At 44.0% G+C, this 17,440-nt stretch overlaps 1 protein-coding gene across 1 annotated transcript in view; it reads left to right on the top strand.

The window, feature by feature from the left end:
• Window positions 1-17,440, top strand: part of LOC111951738 (mitogen-activated protein kinase kinase kinase kinase 3-like) — a 40,460-nt gene that overhangs the window by 4,339 nt on the left and 18,681 nt on the right. The window contains 12 exon segments of the mRNA XM_070434840.1: window positions 7,654-7,744; window positions 8,019-8,083; window positions 8,479-8,534; window positions 8,623-8,670; window positions 8,783-8,825; window positions 9,102-9,174; window positions 9,402-9,533; window positions 9,640-9,702; window positions 12,803-12,884; window positions 13,034-13,150; window positions 16,973-17,007; window positions 17,009-17,049. Coding sequence (XP_070290941.1) covers window positions 7,654-7,744; window positions 8,019-8,083; window positions 8,479-8,534; window positions 8,623-8,670; window positions 8,783-8,825; window positions 9,102-9,174; window positions 9,402-9,533; window positions 9,640-9,702; window positions 12,803-12,884; window positions 13,034-13,150; window positions 16,973-17,007; window positions 17,009-17,049 — 846 coding nt within the window.

The raw sequence follows: 17,440 nt of genomic DNA, 5'->3' as shown, positions 1-17,440 counted from the left end.
AAAAGAGCAGAAAAGTAAATAAATAAAAGCAGTATGGGGGGTGAGGTAGGTAAATTGGGTGGGTAGTTTACAGATGGACTATGTACAGCTGCAGCGATCGGTTAGCTGCTCGGATAGCAGATTTTTAAAGTTGTTGAGGGAGATAAAAGTCTCCAACTTCAGAGATTTTTGCAATTCGTTCCAGTCGCAGGCAGCAGAGAACTGGAAGGAAAGSCGTCCAAATGAGGTTTTAGCTTTAGGGATATGAGGGGTTGGAACGCACCCAATGTATGATAGGTACCAGATAAGACATTGGGAAGCATTCCATTTTTTCCCACATTGCTTTAATTGGCATTGAAATGAATTTGTAAAATGCTGAAACATGGGGAATGGTCTGTTCATTTCGGACATGGCCATCATCTTGTCTCCGTCTTTACAATTTAACAGTCTAATGAACACCTTTTATGCTTTTCTCTCGTCAGTCATTATTTCAGTCTGGATTCTTTGTTCACAGTACATTGAATTCATGAATTAGATGGAACTATAAACATTTAGTTTGTTTCTGCTTTTGATTTATGAGCATCTGGTTTACGTGACATGGTCACCCTGGGAGCGATTACAGTTACGGAGCTGCTTGATACGGACTGCGCCGCCTCAGGCCTGCAGAATGCATTGGTGCAGTGTTGAATATGCTAAAGCCGCACGCACACACCAGTTTTCCCTTCCGCACACTGCATCATTGCTTCCCATCTGAGATATTTTAACTTGACATTTTATTAATTTAGCAGACTTAAACGAGCAATTACGGTTAAGTGCTTTGCTCAAGGGCACCTCGGCAGATTTTCACCTAGTCGGCTCAGGGATTCAAACCAGCAACCTTTCAGTTACTGGCCCAACGCTCTTAACCGCTAGGCTACCTGCCGCCCTAGCAGTCTGTGCTGTCCCATACAGTTTGTGCAGCTAGACTGACCAGCACATGGGTTATTAGCTCTGACTTTGCTGAAAACTACTTTGAGGAAAAGTGTACTTACTATGGCTGTGAAATGTGGTTGTCTCACCTAGCTATCTTAAGATGAATGCACTAAGTGTAKGTCTCTCTGGATAAGAGCGACTGCTAAATGATTTGAATGTAAAATGCTCACCTCTCCCTTTAAAACCTGTATGGAAACTCAACAATTGCTGACTGTATTGTTGTGCGGCATGTGTAGTTGTCATGCCCCTTGGAAAAACCTAAATGTGGGTAAAAGAGCTGACAGCCAGATGTTTTCAATAGCATTGTTTTTGATATCCTAGCCTAGCATTAGCCTAACCTGTCTTAAACTCATTGAGGTTATATACTACACCTATAACATAACGTGAGGAAATTATCTKTTTTATTTGATTTCTCTTACACATATTCACAATGTTGTTAATGTTCAACTGTTAGCCACGTATTAACATTAACAGAGGGGAACGATTATCTGGGGTTTGTTATTTTTCTCTCTCTCTCTGTGTGTTGTGTCGCTAGGCTAGCTGTCAGGCTGATTGTCCTATAGAAAGGCCAATGTGGACACACGCTCCATGGAAATGCAGTGGTCACAGTCAGAGGAATGTGTTATTGTTCACTAGAACAAGCACTTTATTTTTAGATTTCTCTTAAGTGTGTTCGAAGCCCTGTACTTATCACATTCTTTCCATTGTCTCTGTTCCCTAGTGTGTGGTGTGTGTGTGTGTGTGAATGTGTGTTGTGTTTGGTGTGTGTGTGTGTTGTGTGTGTGCTGTTGTGTGTTTTGTTCAAATGTCTGTGCTTCAAGTAGGTGGGGTTGTGTTTGTGTGTGCGCGGCTACCCTCTTGTATGTGTTATTCCCGGCTTTTGAGGAATCTATACACCATGATTGACTACAGGACACGCTTAGGAGTCTGGCTTTAGGAGATATGGAAATGTCATGCTTCAACTTGTGCATTTGCTTACATGCTTTCAAGGTTTCCTCAAAAGGCTTTCCTTCTGTTGACAACTGAGTTGCTTGCGCTTTGAGAAAAGTTTATTTAGCTTTGACCGTTCAGTAACAGTTCTCTAAACAGTAAGCTGGGAAAAGCAAATGAAATGGGGTGTTTTTTCACACATTCCACCCTAGACAAATTGTCAAATTCCTTACATGACTCACGCTCCAACAAACCGCTGCTGCCTACAACTTTTATTTAGAAGAAAGTTTTGACTTTTAGTTTGTTGGACTACTTTGTCAGGGAGGCAGGGCCTGTATTACCCAATGGTCACTTCCAGCAGCAGCGTTCTGCATGTCCAACTGCTAATGGAATCAGTTACTAATGAAACGCAATATCCATCCCTTATGAACCACAGGAAATTATATGTTTTGCCGTTTGGACTGGGCACACCCAATCAACACATTCAGTATGACTGTTCTAAAGCTTAGGTGTCATTGAATAACCAAACACACGTGTGTGTGGTGTGATAAAGATCTTATTTGGAATCCTTCATGTGAATAGGCTACTTATGGATTTTTAATCCGGTGTCGAGCCCTGAATGCTGATTGAGTCGTGAACAGCGTGGTAGTTATAGTACCTTATCTTATACCACAAAATTTGAAAATAGTCAAGGGTCTGAGTACTTTCCGAAGGCACTGTAGCTTCAGGGTTTATGGGTTTACATAATGAATGGTCCGTTCTAGTATTGAATGTATGCCAGAAACAAAGTGTTTTGTACTGTGATAAGCATCAGTGAGGGGTTTGGCTCAGTCTTCACTGATTGGTTGACTGGAATTGATTCATGCAGTCTGAGCGTCTGAAAGGCTGGGTCTGGATTTCAGAGGCAAAACCTTTGAGCTTGATTTGATAAGCCATTGCACCGGTGTACCAGTCGTTTTCAGCAGGCACTAAAGGACAACAATGGAAGCCTTAAAAAACACAGCACTGTTTACTTCATCTTCAGATTTAGATGACTTCTCCAGGGTTGAGTCCTAAGAGTTCTCCGTACACAACTCACAATTTTCATGTCAATACTTATTGACACATCAATTCTGATTGAAGCAAAAGTTTGTAAACTGCGCTTGGATGTCATTCAGGATTTGGCCCACAGTCCTTCTTTTGCCTCTGCGCTGTAGCCTATGATTTGCCTTATTTTCCCTTTTGTGTTGCCCTTCGTTATCCTTGAGAGGTGACGTGGTAAAATCACTGGGAACCAAAGCCCCCCCCCCCGCCCCAAAAGCCAAATTACATCCCATGTGTTGTGATAATGGCTTTGTTTGTTCTATAACGTGTTAGTCCACATGCCTTGTGACCTTGCGTTAGTCCATATGCCTATATAGACCTAAAGGCAGAGACAATAAGAAGACACAGTGGCAGAATAAATTCAACCACACCTTTGTTTTATCACAAAACCGGATAGCAACCTCTGTCCAGTGAAGTCCACAAAACATATTTCATGTACAGTAACAGACAGTTACTTTACCTACAGCATGGTCAAACAAGTGAATGTTTCCATCACTAAACAACTATTGATTTAGAACCACAGAGAGTTACCGCAAGTCACAAAGATAACAGGAGCTGCCTCCACCATTCCAGCACCATTTCAACTTCAACATTTCAACATCATCAAATCAACTCTGCTTAGTCTAATTTAGTGACAACTATAAGATACCAAAAACAACTTAGTCCAATCAACGTAAGCTAAATATGTGGCTGTCCATGTTTCTGATGTCTCTGTGTGCGTTCGTGCAAGTAGAAAAACATGTTAACTCACCCTACTTGTAGAGAAACGCCAATGCCATCCGCCTCTCATGTTGACGAAATGGTCTGACTCTGTCATATAGTACCCACTTTTAGTTTTTGTTGTTCTAGGCTACCTGGCTAAAATTCTTGCTTGCTAGCCTAACTTCCATTCATGGGCAGTGTTAGCTAGCTAGTATTAGCCTTCTACTTCTAGCTACATATTGAACTCCCATCCTTTCAGGTCAGGGGCACAACAACGTATGAATTAATGGTAGGAGCAGAATCTCCATTATAATCATTGGCCAGTACGGAAAATTAAGTAAAACCACAAGTCCAAATCCCTATTTCCACCCATGGCTAATTAGGAAAGGGACAATTTTAGCTAGGTGGCTAGGAAGACAACAACACAACAAGATGCAACAATTCCAGTTTTTCTGTCAATGACGTATGCTCTCAATGGGATTTGACAGGAGTGATGCCAAATCCAAGCTGGCTTCCCTTGAATTTTTTTATTTTAGTGCACCAAGACCATTCACAGTTGAGCTCGCTCAGTTTAGCTCAACACTGATTGGCAATTTTTTTTAGTCAAGGGAGGCCAATGCCATACAGACGGCATCAGACACAGTGCATTCGGAAAGTATTCAGACCCCTTCACRTTTTCCACATTTTATTACGTTACAGCCTTATTCTAAAATGTATTGAATTGTTTTTTTCCTCATCAATCTACACACACTACCCCATAATGACAAAGCATAAACAGGTTTTTAGAAATGTTTGCAAATGTATAAAAAACAGATACCTTATTTACATAAGTATTCAGACCCGTTGCTATGAGACTCGAAGTTTTTATTTTATTTATTTATTTATCCGTTATTTTACCAGGTAAGTTGACTGAGAACACGTTCTCATTTGCAGCAACGACCTGGGGAATAGTTACAGGGGAGAGGAGGGGGATGAATGAGCCAATTGTAAACGTTGAGTTGAGCCCAGGTACACCCTGTTTCCATTGATGATCCTTGACTGGAGTCCACCTGTGGTAAATTCAAATGATTGAACATGATTTGAAGAGGCACACACCTGTCTATATAAGGTCCCATCGTTGACCGTGCATGTCAGAGCAAAAACCAATCCATGAGGTTGAAGGAATTGTCCGTAGAGCTCCAAGACAGGATTATGTTGAGGCACAGATCTGGGGAAGGGTACCAAAACATTTCTGCAGCATTAAAGGTCTGTAAGAACACAGTGGCCTCCATCATTCTTGAATGGAAGAAGTTGGGAACCACCAAGACTCTTCCTAGAGCTCGCCGCCCGGCCAAATTGAGCAATCTGAGGTGAAGGGCCTTAGTCAGGGAGGTGACCAAGAACCCAATGGTCACTCCGACAGAGTTCCAGAGTTCCTCTGTAGAGATGGGAGAAACTTCCAGAYGGACAATCATCTCTGCAGCACTCCACCAATCAGGCCTTTCTGGCCTCCATCTGGCACCATTCCAACGATGAAGCGTGGTGGCAGCATGCTGGGGGGATGTTTTTCAGTGGCAGGGACTGGGAGACTAGTCAGGATCGAGGGGAAAGATGAACGGAGCAAAGTACAGAGAGATCCTTGAAGAAAACCTGCTCCAGAGCACTCAGGACCTCAGACTGGGCAATGACCCTAAGCACACAGCCAAGACAATGTAGGAGTGGCTTCGGGACAAGTCTCAATGTCCTTGAGTGGCCCTGCCAGGGCCCGGACTTGAACCCGATCAAACATCTCTGGAGAGACCTGACAATAGCTGTGCTGCGACGCTCTCCATCCAACCTGACATGGCTTGAGAGAAGAATGGGAGAAACTCCCCAAATACAGGTGTGCCAAGCTTGTAGCGTCATACCCAAGAAGACTCGAGGCTGTAATCGCTGCCAAACGTGCTTCAAAGAAGTACTGAGTAAAGGTTCTGAATACTTATGTAAATGTAATATTTCAGTTTTGTATTTTTTATAAATTTGCACAAAATAAAAAATATTTGTCATTATGGGATATTGTTGAGATTTATGAGGAAAAAACACAATTTTATATATTTTAGAATAAGCCTATAACGTAACACAATGTGGAAAAAGTGTAGGGGTCTGAATACTTTCCGAATGCATATGTAGATGGTCTACACGTAATGAGACGGGCGCTGTTTCGCTCGTTCGGATGCTTTCTCCTGTGAGATACAATTCAGCCTCTTGCAAATTGAAGGAAAATTATGAAACACAGAGACGAAAGATWAATTTTCGTTATTTATTTTTGGTCTATTTTTTGGGGGAACCCTGACTTCCCTTGGCATCCATGAATACACGCCACTGAGTGAGGAGGACAGTCACCCATCAGAGCCATCTTCGACGCAGAATCAAGCTGTCATGCTGCAGCGTCCGGGTGTAAACACTGGTGTAGCTGGATGATATAGCCTAGCCTACCATGTGATAGCACTTAGCAAGCTGTGTGGCTCTATCCCTGCTCAGAGCGCTAGCAGGATATAGGTAGTTATGCATGGATTAATCATTTGGCCATTGACCCACATGAATTCATAGCAGGTTTTAGTGACTGGAAAGGGATAAACCTCTATGCATAACTTGTTTTTAAGGCTTATGTGAACGATTGCAGCTGTATGCCTTTTTGTCCACTGTGTTTCTACACTTCCTGTCAATATAGCTGCTGGGGCCTTGGGTCAGACTCATTACCATAGTAACAGAGATTTGCTTTCGCGGTATGGGTCAGGAAGGGCACTAATTTGCTTCGACAGTCACATATCTGAGGGGCTCGACACCCAGATAAAACCTTGAAAGCCACAGCCAGGGTATCCATCAGACGGTAGACCTTCACCTCGGTGTCAGAGCTCGAAGGGTGCAAAGGTAATCTTGATCCATGGACTATGTAAGCCTATGTATGCAGAAGCCAACTCTACAATATTCACCCACAGCCATTCTTAATGTTGTCAAAAGCAATCTGTCAGAGATGGTTCTGAGTGTGGATGGATGCAAGTGTCTCACTGATTTCACTTTTACAGTATAGATGAAGCAACTGAAACAGTCATTTTACATTTGAATAAGATATATTTTTAAGCTGGCACACCACTGAAATGATTGTCTTTTTAGCTATTTTATCCATGCTGAGGTGTGCTGTCATTTCATATAAGCCTGGGCTCTTAGACATGTCCCAGTGTTTGAAAGCGTTCTAAAATAGCTGGATTTGATGCAGTTAGCGCTGCTTTCAATTTCTGCATCAATATATTTCCTGTAGACACTACAGCCTCCACTAGCGCACAACCTAATGATGATCAAAACAAGTTCTATCATGTTTACCATCTGCTTGAATTTGAAAAGATTTCATGTCTTGGTGTCTGTATCTTGCGACGAATGCTTGGCTGTGTTGGCCTGGTAGCCGTGTCTGTTTATGCTTAAGCTAGCTTTTCTATCGTTGTATGGCATGACAACAACATGTCACGTGGATGTGGCTAAAGCACAAACAGATCTAGCCACCAGGCTAATGCTTTATGGCCTGAACATGATCTAGCCACCAGGCTAATGCTTTATGGCCTGAACATGATCTAGCCACCAGGCTAATGCTTGATGCCGAACATGATCTAGCCACCAGGCTAATGCTTTATGCCTGAACATGATCTAGCCACCAGGCTAGTGCTTGTGGCCTGAACATGATCTAGCCACCAGGTAATGCTTTATGCCTGAACATGATCTAGCCACCACGCTAATGCTTTATGCCTGAACATGATCTAGCCACCAGGCTAATGCTTTATGGCCTGAACATGATCTAGCCACCAGGCTACTGCTTTTGGCCGAACATGATCTAGCCACCAGGCTAATGCTTTATGGCCTGAACATGATCTAGCCACCCACGCTAATCTTTATGGCCTGAACATGATCTAGCCACCAGGCTAGTGCTTTGTGGCCTGAACATGTAACTGATCAGATGACTGACTGTTTGATTAACAGGTGAGGACTTTGAGGTGGTGCAGCAGGAGATCATTGTGATGAAGGACTGCAAACACTCCAACATCGTGGCCTACTTCGGCAGCTATCTCCGGTAAGACTGACATACTGATAGATCCGGTATGGATAGACAGTTTTACAACTCTCTGAAGTTGGACTCAAATTATACAGATATTTCAGGCATGAAATTGTCTATGTTGTCGTTTTGGATGGAGCAAAATTTAAAGTACAGCTAAAATGTCCGTCTTTGGTCTAATCGAGACTTGTTGTCTGATTGGGACAGCACGACTCACAGCATCAGTCTTGCTATCTTGTGGTCTGTTGAGAGGGATATTGACAGTGAGTGTATCACTTCCCTTCTCCTTCAGGAGAGATAAATTATGGATCAGCATGGAGTACTGCGGAGGAGGATCTCTGCAGGATATTTATCACGGTAAGACACACACACACACACACACACACACACACACACACACACACACACACACACACACACACACACATAGTCTCTTCAAGCACACACCCGTTCCCACATTCACAAAGTCACTCACACTGTGGTGACCTATGCATTCACCCATGCTCACAGTCACCCTAATAGAATAGCTGTGTTTTCATCTAAAAACAGACAATAAAGCACAATAGATGAAAGCTTGTTACAATCAATATCCACACTCTTTCTACTCTCCCTCTTAAGCTGTCATAGCCAGCCAACACAGTAAATAGCACTCGTAAGTCAAACATCTGGTGTTGATCTCAAACGTGTGTATGAAATGCTTCAGATACTTTGCCTTGCTCTTAAATTCTGCCCTCTTTCTCCCTCCTCTCCAGTGACTGGGCCTCTGTCCGAGTCTCAGATTGCGTATATGTCACGGGAAACCCTTCAGGTACGTTTTTTCCCCCCTGCTGACGTGTGAATCTAGGGGTCAGATTGACTAAGAATTAGTGATATGTTGTTTTCTCCCTTCCTTACAGGGTTTGTACTATCTCCACAACAAAGGCAAAATGCACAGAGACATTAAGGTAATGCCATGTCAATGATGGCAATAAGTGTGCTTTCAAGTAGAGACGATTGACTTTCAAACCTTGTTTGGTGTGGTTATATTTTGCCTGACCCTATAACTTTTTCTCATAGGGAGCAAATATTCTATTGACAGACAACGGCTATGTGAAATTAGGTAAGGTTTTGGACAACCATTGCTTACACTTCAACCAGATAACAGTTCCCAAAGCCTCACCTTGACTACTTAGGCTGTGTTCACACAGGCAGCCCAATTCAGATATTTTTTTGCCACTAATTGGTCTTTTGGCCAATCACATCAGATCTTTTCAAATCAGATCTGGATAGAGCCTGTCTAAACGCAGCCTAAGTTACCTACTGTATTAGAATAAGATCTCACAATACCTCTTTATCTTTTGCTCATTTTCTCTCCATTTCCCCTCTTTCTCCTTAGCTGACTTTGGTGTATCAGCACAGATCACTGCCACGCTGGCTAAGAGGAAGTCCTTCATTGGAACTCCATACTGGTGAGCTTCACCCCTGGTCCCTCCCCTCGGTGTCACACTCTGGATGGGCTCTGACATGATGGTGTGGTTAATTGACTTATTGATCTAAGGATGTGACAGACCATTCATATTGCTCTGGACAGTGTTATGATTAGTGTTATGGCTGGAATTGATTGACTCACAATGATTAATTGGTTCATGACTGATGTTAAGTACTCTTCTATTTTTTTCCCTCTCCCTCCTTTCAGGATGGCTCCAGAGGTGGCAGCAGTGGAGAGGAAGGGAGGCTACAACCAGCTGTGTGATATCTGGGCCGTGGGCATCACTGCCATTGAGCTGGCCGAGCTGCAGCCTCCTATGTTTGACCTGCACCCCATGAGGTAGTATGTGTGCTGGGGGATGTGTGAATGAAGCCTTGACAATGTGATGCTGGATATTTCTTGTACTTTTTGTTCTACCAACCAAGTCTATTCTCTTACTTTCCAGGGCCCTTTTCTTGATGACAAAGAGTAATTTCCAGCCGCCCAAATTGAAAGACAAAGTGAAGTGGTAAGTGTTCATGTTCTCCTCTGTGAATAGCAGGGATTGGAAACTGTTCAGGGAACAGAACCGAAAACCGGAAAATAACAAACATTTTCAAGGAACGGAACCTGGAATGAAAGTGATCAGTACTGGAATGGAACCATTATTTAAAATGCTGGGAACGGGTTAATTTACATTTTAGTCATTTAGCAGAAGCTCTTATCCATAGCGACTTATCGTAGTGCGTGCATTCATGCTTTTCTCCTCCGTACTGGTCCCCCGTGGGAATCGAACCCACAACCCCATGCTCTACCAACTGAGACACACGGGAACGTTCTTTTACGTTCCAGGCATTTTTTCTAGTCCCACAAAAAAATGCAACAAAGCGCCTATGCAAAGTCCTCACTCTGTCACTCAGAAACATATGTCTGCAAGCTGAAAATGTTTGTCTGTGTATGTGCATGTTTAGGCTACTGTAGCCCCTCCCCCCTCCGAAGCATAGGCTACTGTATCCCCTCCCCCCTCCGAAGCATAGGCTACTGTATCCCCTCCCCCCTTTGAAGCATAGGCTACTGTATCCCCTCCCCCCCTTGAAGCATAGGCTACTGTACCCTCCCCCCTCTGAAGCATAGGCTACTGTAGCCCCTCCCCCTCTGAAAGCATAGGCTACTGGATCCCCTCCCCCCTTGAAGCATAGGCTACTGTAGCCCCTCCCCCCTCTGAAGGCATAGGCTACTGTATCCCCTCCCCCCTTTGAAGCATAGGCTACTGTAGCCCCTCCCCCCTCTGAAGCATAGGCTACTGTAGCCCCTCCCCCCTCTGAAGCATAGGCTCCTGTAGCCCCTCCCCCCCTGAAGCATAGGCTACTGTAGCCCCTCCCCCTCTGAAGCATAGGCTACTGTAGCCCTCCCCCTCTGAAGCAGAGGCTACTGTAGTCCCTCCCCCCTCGAAGCAGAGGCTACTGTAGCCCCTCCCCCCTCTGAAGCAGAGGCTACTGTTAGCCCCTCCCCCCTCTGGAGCATAGGCTACTGTAGCCCCTCCCCCCTCTGAAGCATAGGCTACTTGTAGCCCCCTCCCCCCTCTGAAGCATAGGCTACTGTAGCCCTCCCCCCTCTGAAGCATAGGCTACTGTAACCCCTCCCCCATGAAGCATTAGGCTACTGTTAGCCCCTCCCCCTCTGAAGCATAGGCTACTGTTAGCCCTCCCCCCTCTGAAGCATAGGCTACTGTAGCCCCTCCCCCCTCTGAAGCATAGGCTACTGTAACCCCTCCCCCCTCTGAAGCATAGGCTACTGTACTGACATTGCAATCATGACTCAGAAGATAGGGAGAGAGATTTTTTATTAACTAGAGAAGAATTAATGAACTTTTTCAATGCTAGTTAAGGATATTATAGGCCAGTGCTCTCAACCCTCTTCCTGGAGAGCTACCGTCCTGTAGGTTTTCACTCCAACCCTAATCTATCACCCATCATTCTAATAATTAGCTAGTTGATGAACTTAACCAGGTTAGTTACAACTGGGGTTGGATTGAAAACCTACAGGGTAGCTCTCCAGGAACTGGGTTGGAGAGCCCCGCTATAGGCCTAGTTATCACGGTTCATGTTGGATTTATTAACTTCAAGAAGGCGAGATGTTTTATTAATTCTGGTGCCACTCTGCACACACAATCTTGTTAGCTAGCTAGCTCAAAGGACATTCAAAGTGCCTCCATAGAAGCAACAAGTATAAATCTGTGACTTTAATTCAGATAATGCATGTCTGACGATGCCAAGTAGAGTTTGACACAGGAACAGGACTCCGGAGGGTCTTGCGGGATTCTGTCAGGAATTGGAGTGAAGTTCTGTGAAGTTCGGGACAGGATCAACAGTCATCAGGAACGGGCAGTACAGGAACAGTTATAAACTTGAGTTTTTTGCGCGTAAATATGTCATGTGTGGAGCATTTTGTAAAAACACCCAACTGTGTAGGCTTGGCCTAATATAGTTTACTTAATAAAAATAAATACGAAATAAATTGTAAATTTCKCCCTTCTGTCGGCTCACTCTCGCACCTTCCTCCAGTAATACATGGCTTGTAAGAAATGCTGCTGTTTAAACAACTAGGTTATCAACTGGAGGGTGGGACACGCGGCCTGAAGCAGTATACCTGCTCTACTCACTTTACCGTCAAGACCAATTCTTCGTGTATTTAACTAAACCCGTGCCTTCTGCGGTGAAGAGGGAAATAACAATAGATTGACTTATGCAGTACTGCCGCTCAGGTTTTTTAATGTTCATGTTGTAAATGTTAATGGGTTGTAAATGTTCATATGTGGGCAGTGCTCAGCTGGAGGCTACAGATTTATGCCGGTGCTGTTATGTGCAGACCATCCTGCTGGGGTCTCTGTCCTCATCCTCCAGCCTTAATCGATATACATTTAGGTCATTTAGAATATGCTCTTATCCAGAGAGACTTAGGCCTACAGTCAGTGCATTTAACTGAAATAGGTAAGACAACCACATCACAGTCGCATATTGCATTACTGAAATTATTTTCAATACTTCCTAATTCTGCGTCCACAAATGAGCACGGGACGGGAGTGATATTTATCGGGACGGGACAGGAAAGTTCTGGGGTTATAGAACTGTTGCGGGATCAGGACAGTACAGGGGAAGAAATGACGGGACAAGCATTGCCCACATATTAATACATTTTCACTCCCATATCAATCTCTAATTCCCAGGGCTTCAAGCCTCCTCCTCAAACCTCTCTCGCTCTCTCCCCACCTGCTAAATTCCAGACGCTTCTTGCGCCAAAGACTACACTTGTCTGTCCATCACGCGTGTTAACAACCAGCTTGCCTGCTCTATGCGTGCTGATTGGTGAAGTCATTTAATGAGCTAAATGTAAACTGTTGGATTTCACGGGTTACAAAAGGAACAATATAAACCGTAACTTTTTGGGGGTTCCAACTTTATTTTGCTGGTCGGAACAGTGGAACGGAACCCCCAAAAATTGTGATTCTGTTCAGAATGAAACAATTGGAAAATAATTMAGGTTCCAACCCCTGATTTTTCAATTCATACTGTATTACAATCATAAATGCTCTAACATGTATCTGTTTGTTCTGTCTCCTCCTATGAAAGGGGAAATAATTTCCATCATTTTGTCAAATTGTCCCTGACGAAAAATCCCAAGAAGAGGCCAACAGCAGAGAAACTGTTACAGGTACCCCCAGTCTAAATGGAAACACTAGATTTCAGTGTCTGTCAAGAAAACATGTTAACCAGCCAATCATTGATTACCAGTTTAGAGAAGTGGAAATGCAATGGCCACCCTGTAGGCCGTGACCTCACATCCTCTTCCTGTGTCCACAGCACCCATTTGTGTCACAGCCTCTCAGTCGAACCCTGGCCATCGAGCTGCTGGACAAAGCCAACAACCCAGACCACACCACATACAATGACTTTGATGATGACGACCCTGAACCAGAGGTACAGTCACCACCCCAACCTTTACAGCTCCAGTTTTATCCAATCAAATGGCAGAATGAAGACTGACACCTGTCCTCATTGGTCGTACCATCGTTCTGATCTCTTTACTGTCCGAGTTCTACATATTTTCTCTCTCCTCCATTATCCCTCTCTCTGCTCCTTCCTCAGTTTAAGTATAGGGGCCACTTCCTTCCCATCACCCCTGGTGCTCGACGAGCTCCTCGCTTTGCCATTCGCAAGAAGGTACCAGTGTGGCCTGCAATAGAACTGCACCAGTACCTTGGTGATCAGTACCTGTAGTAACAGAGCACTAACTAACACCAATCTGTGTGGGCTCAGGTAGACTGGACCTTGTCAATGAACCCTGCTCATGGAGTTGCTGTTACTTACGTTGTTCAATCTATCTGCATGTGGGATTTTGAAGATTGTGTTTTAGGCGTGAATAGGCTTTTTTTTATTTGACCAGGTAAGTTGACTGAGAGTACATTCTCATTTACAGCAACGACCTGGGGAATAGTTACAGGGGAGAGGAATGAGCCAATTGTAAACTGGTGACAGTATGAGGGCTAGATTGGGGAATTTATCCAGGACACCAGGGTTAACACCCCTACTCTTACAATAAGTGCCATGGGATCCTTAGTGACCACAGAGAGTCAGGACACCCATTTAACGTCCCATCCAAAATATAGCTCCCTACACAGGGAAATGTCCCCAATCACTGCACTGGGGAAAGAGTGCCTCCTTCTGGCCCTCCAACACCACTTCCAGCAGTGTCTGGTCTCCCATCCAGGGACCAACTCTGCTTAGCTTCAGAAGCAAGCCAACAGTGGGATGCAGAGTGGTATGCTGCTGGCGCAAGGTGGTATGCTGCTGGCGCAAGGTGGTATGCTGCTGGCGCAAGGTGGTATGCTGCTGGCGCAAGGTGGTATGCTGCTGGCAGGGTGGTAGGCTGCTGGCGCAAGGTGGTAGGGGCTGCTGGCGCAAGGTGGTAGGCTGCTGGCGCAAGGTGGTAGGCTGCTGGCGCAAGGTGGTAGGCTGCTGGCGCAAGGTGGTATGCGGCTGGCGCAGGGTGGTATGCTGGCTGGCGCAAGGTGGTATGCTGCTGGCGCAAGGTGGTATGCTGCTGGCGCAAGGTGGTATGCTGCTGGCGCAGGGTGCTAGGCTGCTGGCGCAGGGTGGTATGCTGCTGGCGCAAGGTGGTATGCTGCTGGCGCAGGGTGGTAGGCTGCTGGCGCAGGGTGGTAGGCTGCTGGCGCAGGGTGGTATGCTGCAGTTAAACTGAGAATAAGTTACTCGCAGCTCAAACATGCCTTCTATTGTTTTTGTACATTGGTTTGTTAAAGCTAATCTTAACAGGCTTGTGATTTGTCTGGCTATGTGCTAGGCCATGGGTGTGTGTAGTGCATGAACATGCATATAGTAACTAGAACTTGTTAGGTATGCTGAGCTGAGGTCGAGCTGCGGGGTTCTAGCTATATGTAGTGTATATATATCAGTATGTGTTTGATCTCACAAGAAGACTGGTAAAGGAAACTTTCACGAAAGTCAATGGATGACGTGTGAATTTGAGCTCCTTGATCTGCATCTTTTGTCTCCTGCTGCCTTGCGTTGCCATGGTTTAATTGCCTGTTTGCAGTGTGGTCTGTCTTTGCTCTGTTCTGTTGCTGCCGTGGAGGCGGAGAAGTTGTTGTGACTGACTGGGCCATTGTTCTAATTTTCCCTGACTTATAGGTCAGAGATCAGAACAGTTTCAGTCCCTTCAAAATATACACATCTTAGTGACAGTAAATTCTCTTGGATGCTCAGCACTCTCCTTTTCCCTCAGAGAGGTTGAATGATGTTTTTGTTAGATGATGAAGTTTGCACAGGATTTAATAGTACTACTGTACAGGATTTAATAGTACTACTGTACAGGATTTAATAGTACTACTGTACAGGATTTAATAGTACTACTGTACAGGATTAATTAGTACATTACGTTAATGTTTACTGTACAGGATTTAATAGTACTACTGTACAGTTTTTGGACTGAGAAATGACACTAATTTAAGCATTATTGTAATTTTAAGCATTATGAGTTGGGTTAAGGTTATGTGTGCATGATTATGATGATGTGTGTATATGTACAGTTGAAGTCGGAAGTTTACATACACCTTAGCCAAATACATTTAAACTCAGTTTTTCACAATTCCTGACATTTAATCAGAGTAAATTCCTGTCTTAGGTCAGTTAGGGTCACAACTTTATTTTAAGAATGTGAAATGTATATGAGAAGTTTATTTCAGATTTTAAATTCTTTCATCACATAAATCACACCACTTTATTTTAAGAATGTGAAATGTGAAAATAATAGTAGAGAGAATGATTTATTTCAGGTTTTATTTTTTTTCATCTCTTCCCAGTTGGTCAGAATTTACATACACTCAATTAGTATTTGTAGCATTGCCTTTAAATTGCTTAACTTGGGTCAAATGTTTCAGGTAGCCTTCCACAAGCTTCCCACAATAAGTTGGGTGAATTTTGGCCATTCCTCCTGACAGAGCTGGTGTAACTGAGTTGGTTTGTAGGCCTCCTTGCTTCGCACACACTTTCAGTTCTGCCCACACATTTTCATTGATTGAGGTCAGGCTTTGTGAGGCCACTCCAATACCTTGATTTTGTTGTCCTTAAGCCATTTTGCACAACTTTGGAAGTATGCTTGGGGTCATTGTCCATTTAGAAGAACCATTGCAACCAAGCTTTAACTTTCTGACTGATGTCTTGAGATGGTGCTTCAATATATCCACATAATTTTCCATCTCATGATGCCATCTATTTTTGTGAAGTGCACCTTGCAGCAAAGCACACCCACAAATGATGCTGCCACCCCCGTGCTTCACGGTTGGGGATGGTGTTCTTCGGCTCGCAAGCCTCCCCTTTTTTCTCCAAATACGATGATTTATGGCACAACAGTTCTATTTTGTTTCATCAGACCAGAGGACATTTCTCCTAAATGTATATCTTTGTCCCATGTGCAGTTGCAAACCTAGTCTGGCTTTTTTTGGTGGTTTTGAAGCAGTGGCTCTTCCTTGCTGAGCGGCCTTTCAGGTTATGTCGATATAGGACTCGTTTTATGTGGATATAGATACTTTTGTACTTGTTTCCTCCAGCATTTCACAAGGTCCTTTGCTGTTGTTCTGCGATTGATTTACACTTTTCGCACCAAAGTACGTTCCTCTCTAGGAGACAGAACGCGTCTCCTTCCTGAGATGTATGAAGGCTGCGTGGTCCATGGTTTTATACTTGCGTACTATTTTTGTACAGATGAACATGGTACCTTCAGGTGTTTGAAAATTGCTCCCAAGGATGAACCAGACTTGTTGGAGGTCTACAATTTTTTCCCTGAGGTCTGGCTGATTTCTTTTGATTTTCCCATGATGTCAAGCAAAGGACACTGAGTTTGAAGTATGGCCTTGAAATACATCCACAAGTACACTCCAATTGACTCAAATGATGTTCAATTAGCCTATCAGAAGCTTCTAAAGCCATGACATAATTTTTCTGGGTTTCCAAGCTGTTTAAAGGCACAGTCAACTTAGTGTATGTAAACTTCTGACCTACTGGAATTGTGATACAGTGAATTATAAGTGAAAATAATCTGTCTGTAAACACATTGTTGGAAAATGACTTTGTCATGCACAAAGTAGATGTCCTAACCGATTGTCAAAACTACCGTTTGTTGACAAGAAATTTGTGGAGTGTTGAAAACAAGTTTTAATGACTCCAACCTAAGTGTATGTGTCTTGGATATTTAAGTCTTCTATTCTGTTTTCTTCCTGACAGTCTCCAGTGTCTGTTCCCCATCGGATTCGCTCCACAGCAGGAGCACCAGGAAGGGAAGACGTTGTCTGAGATCACCTGTAAGTGTCTGTGTGGACTGGACCAGTTTTCCCGGACCCAGATTGAGCCGACTCTGGACTACAAAGCATGCTTAGTGGAGAATCACCATTGAATGTGCTTTTTAGTCCAGGGCTAGGCGGACTCTGTGTGCTGTGGTGGATTCAGTTTTATCACAGTCTGTGGTTATTTGGCAGTGTGCTTAATCGTGTGGTGTGGAGTGATGACACATTCATTTCTTTGTAAATTCATTGGTAATCACCAGTTTAGTGAAACCTCTTGTCTGTCAGGATTAACGTTGGCATGAGTATAATCTACTGTTTTCAGCTTCCACAGATGAACGGCTCCTCAAACCATGCAGTGAAGGACGCGCACACACACACACACACATCCTTGTTAAAGTACTCAACACTC

This window comes from Salvelinus sp. IW2-2015, linkage group LG25 (assembly GCF_002910315.2).
Source record: "Salvelinus sp. IW2-2015 linkage group LG25, ASM291031v2, whole genome shotgun sequence".
Classification (NCBI taxonomy): domain Eukaryota; kingdom Metazoa; phylum Chordata; class Actinopteri; order Salmoniformes; family Salmonidae; genus Salvelinus; species Salvelinus sp. IW2-2015.
The sequence above is the reverse complement of the archived record's forward strand: the minus strand, read 5'-3'. Positions and strand labels throughout refer to the sequence as shown.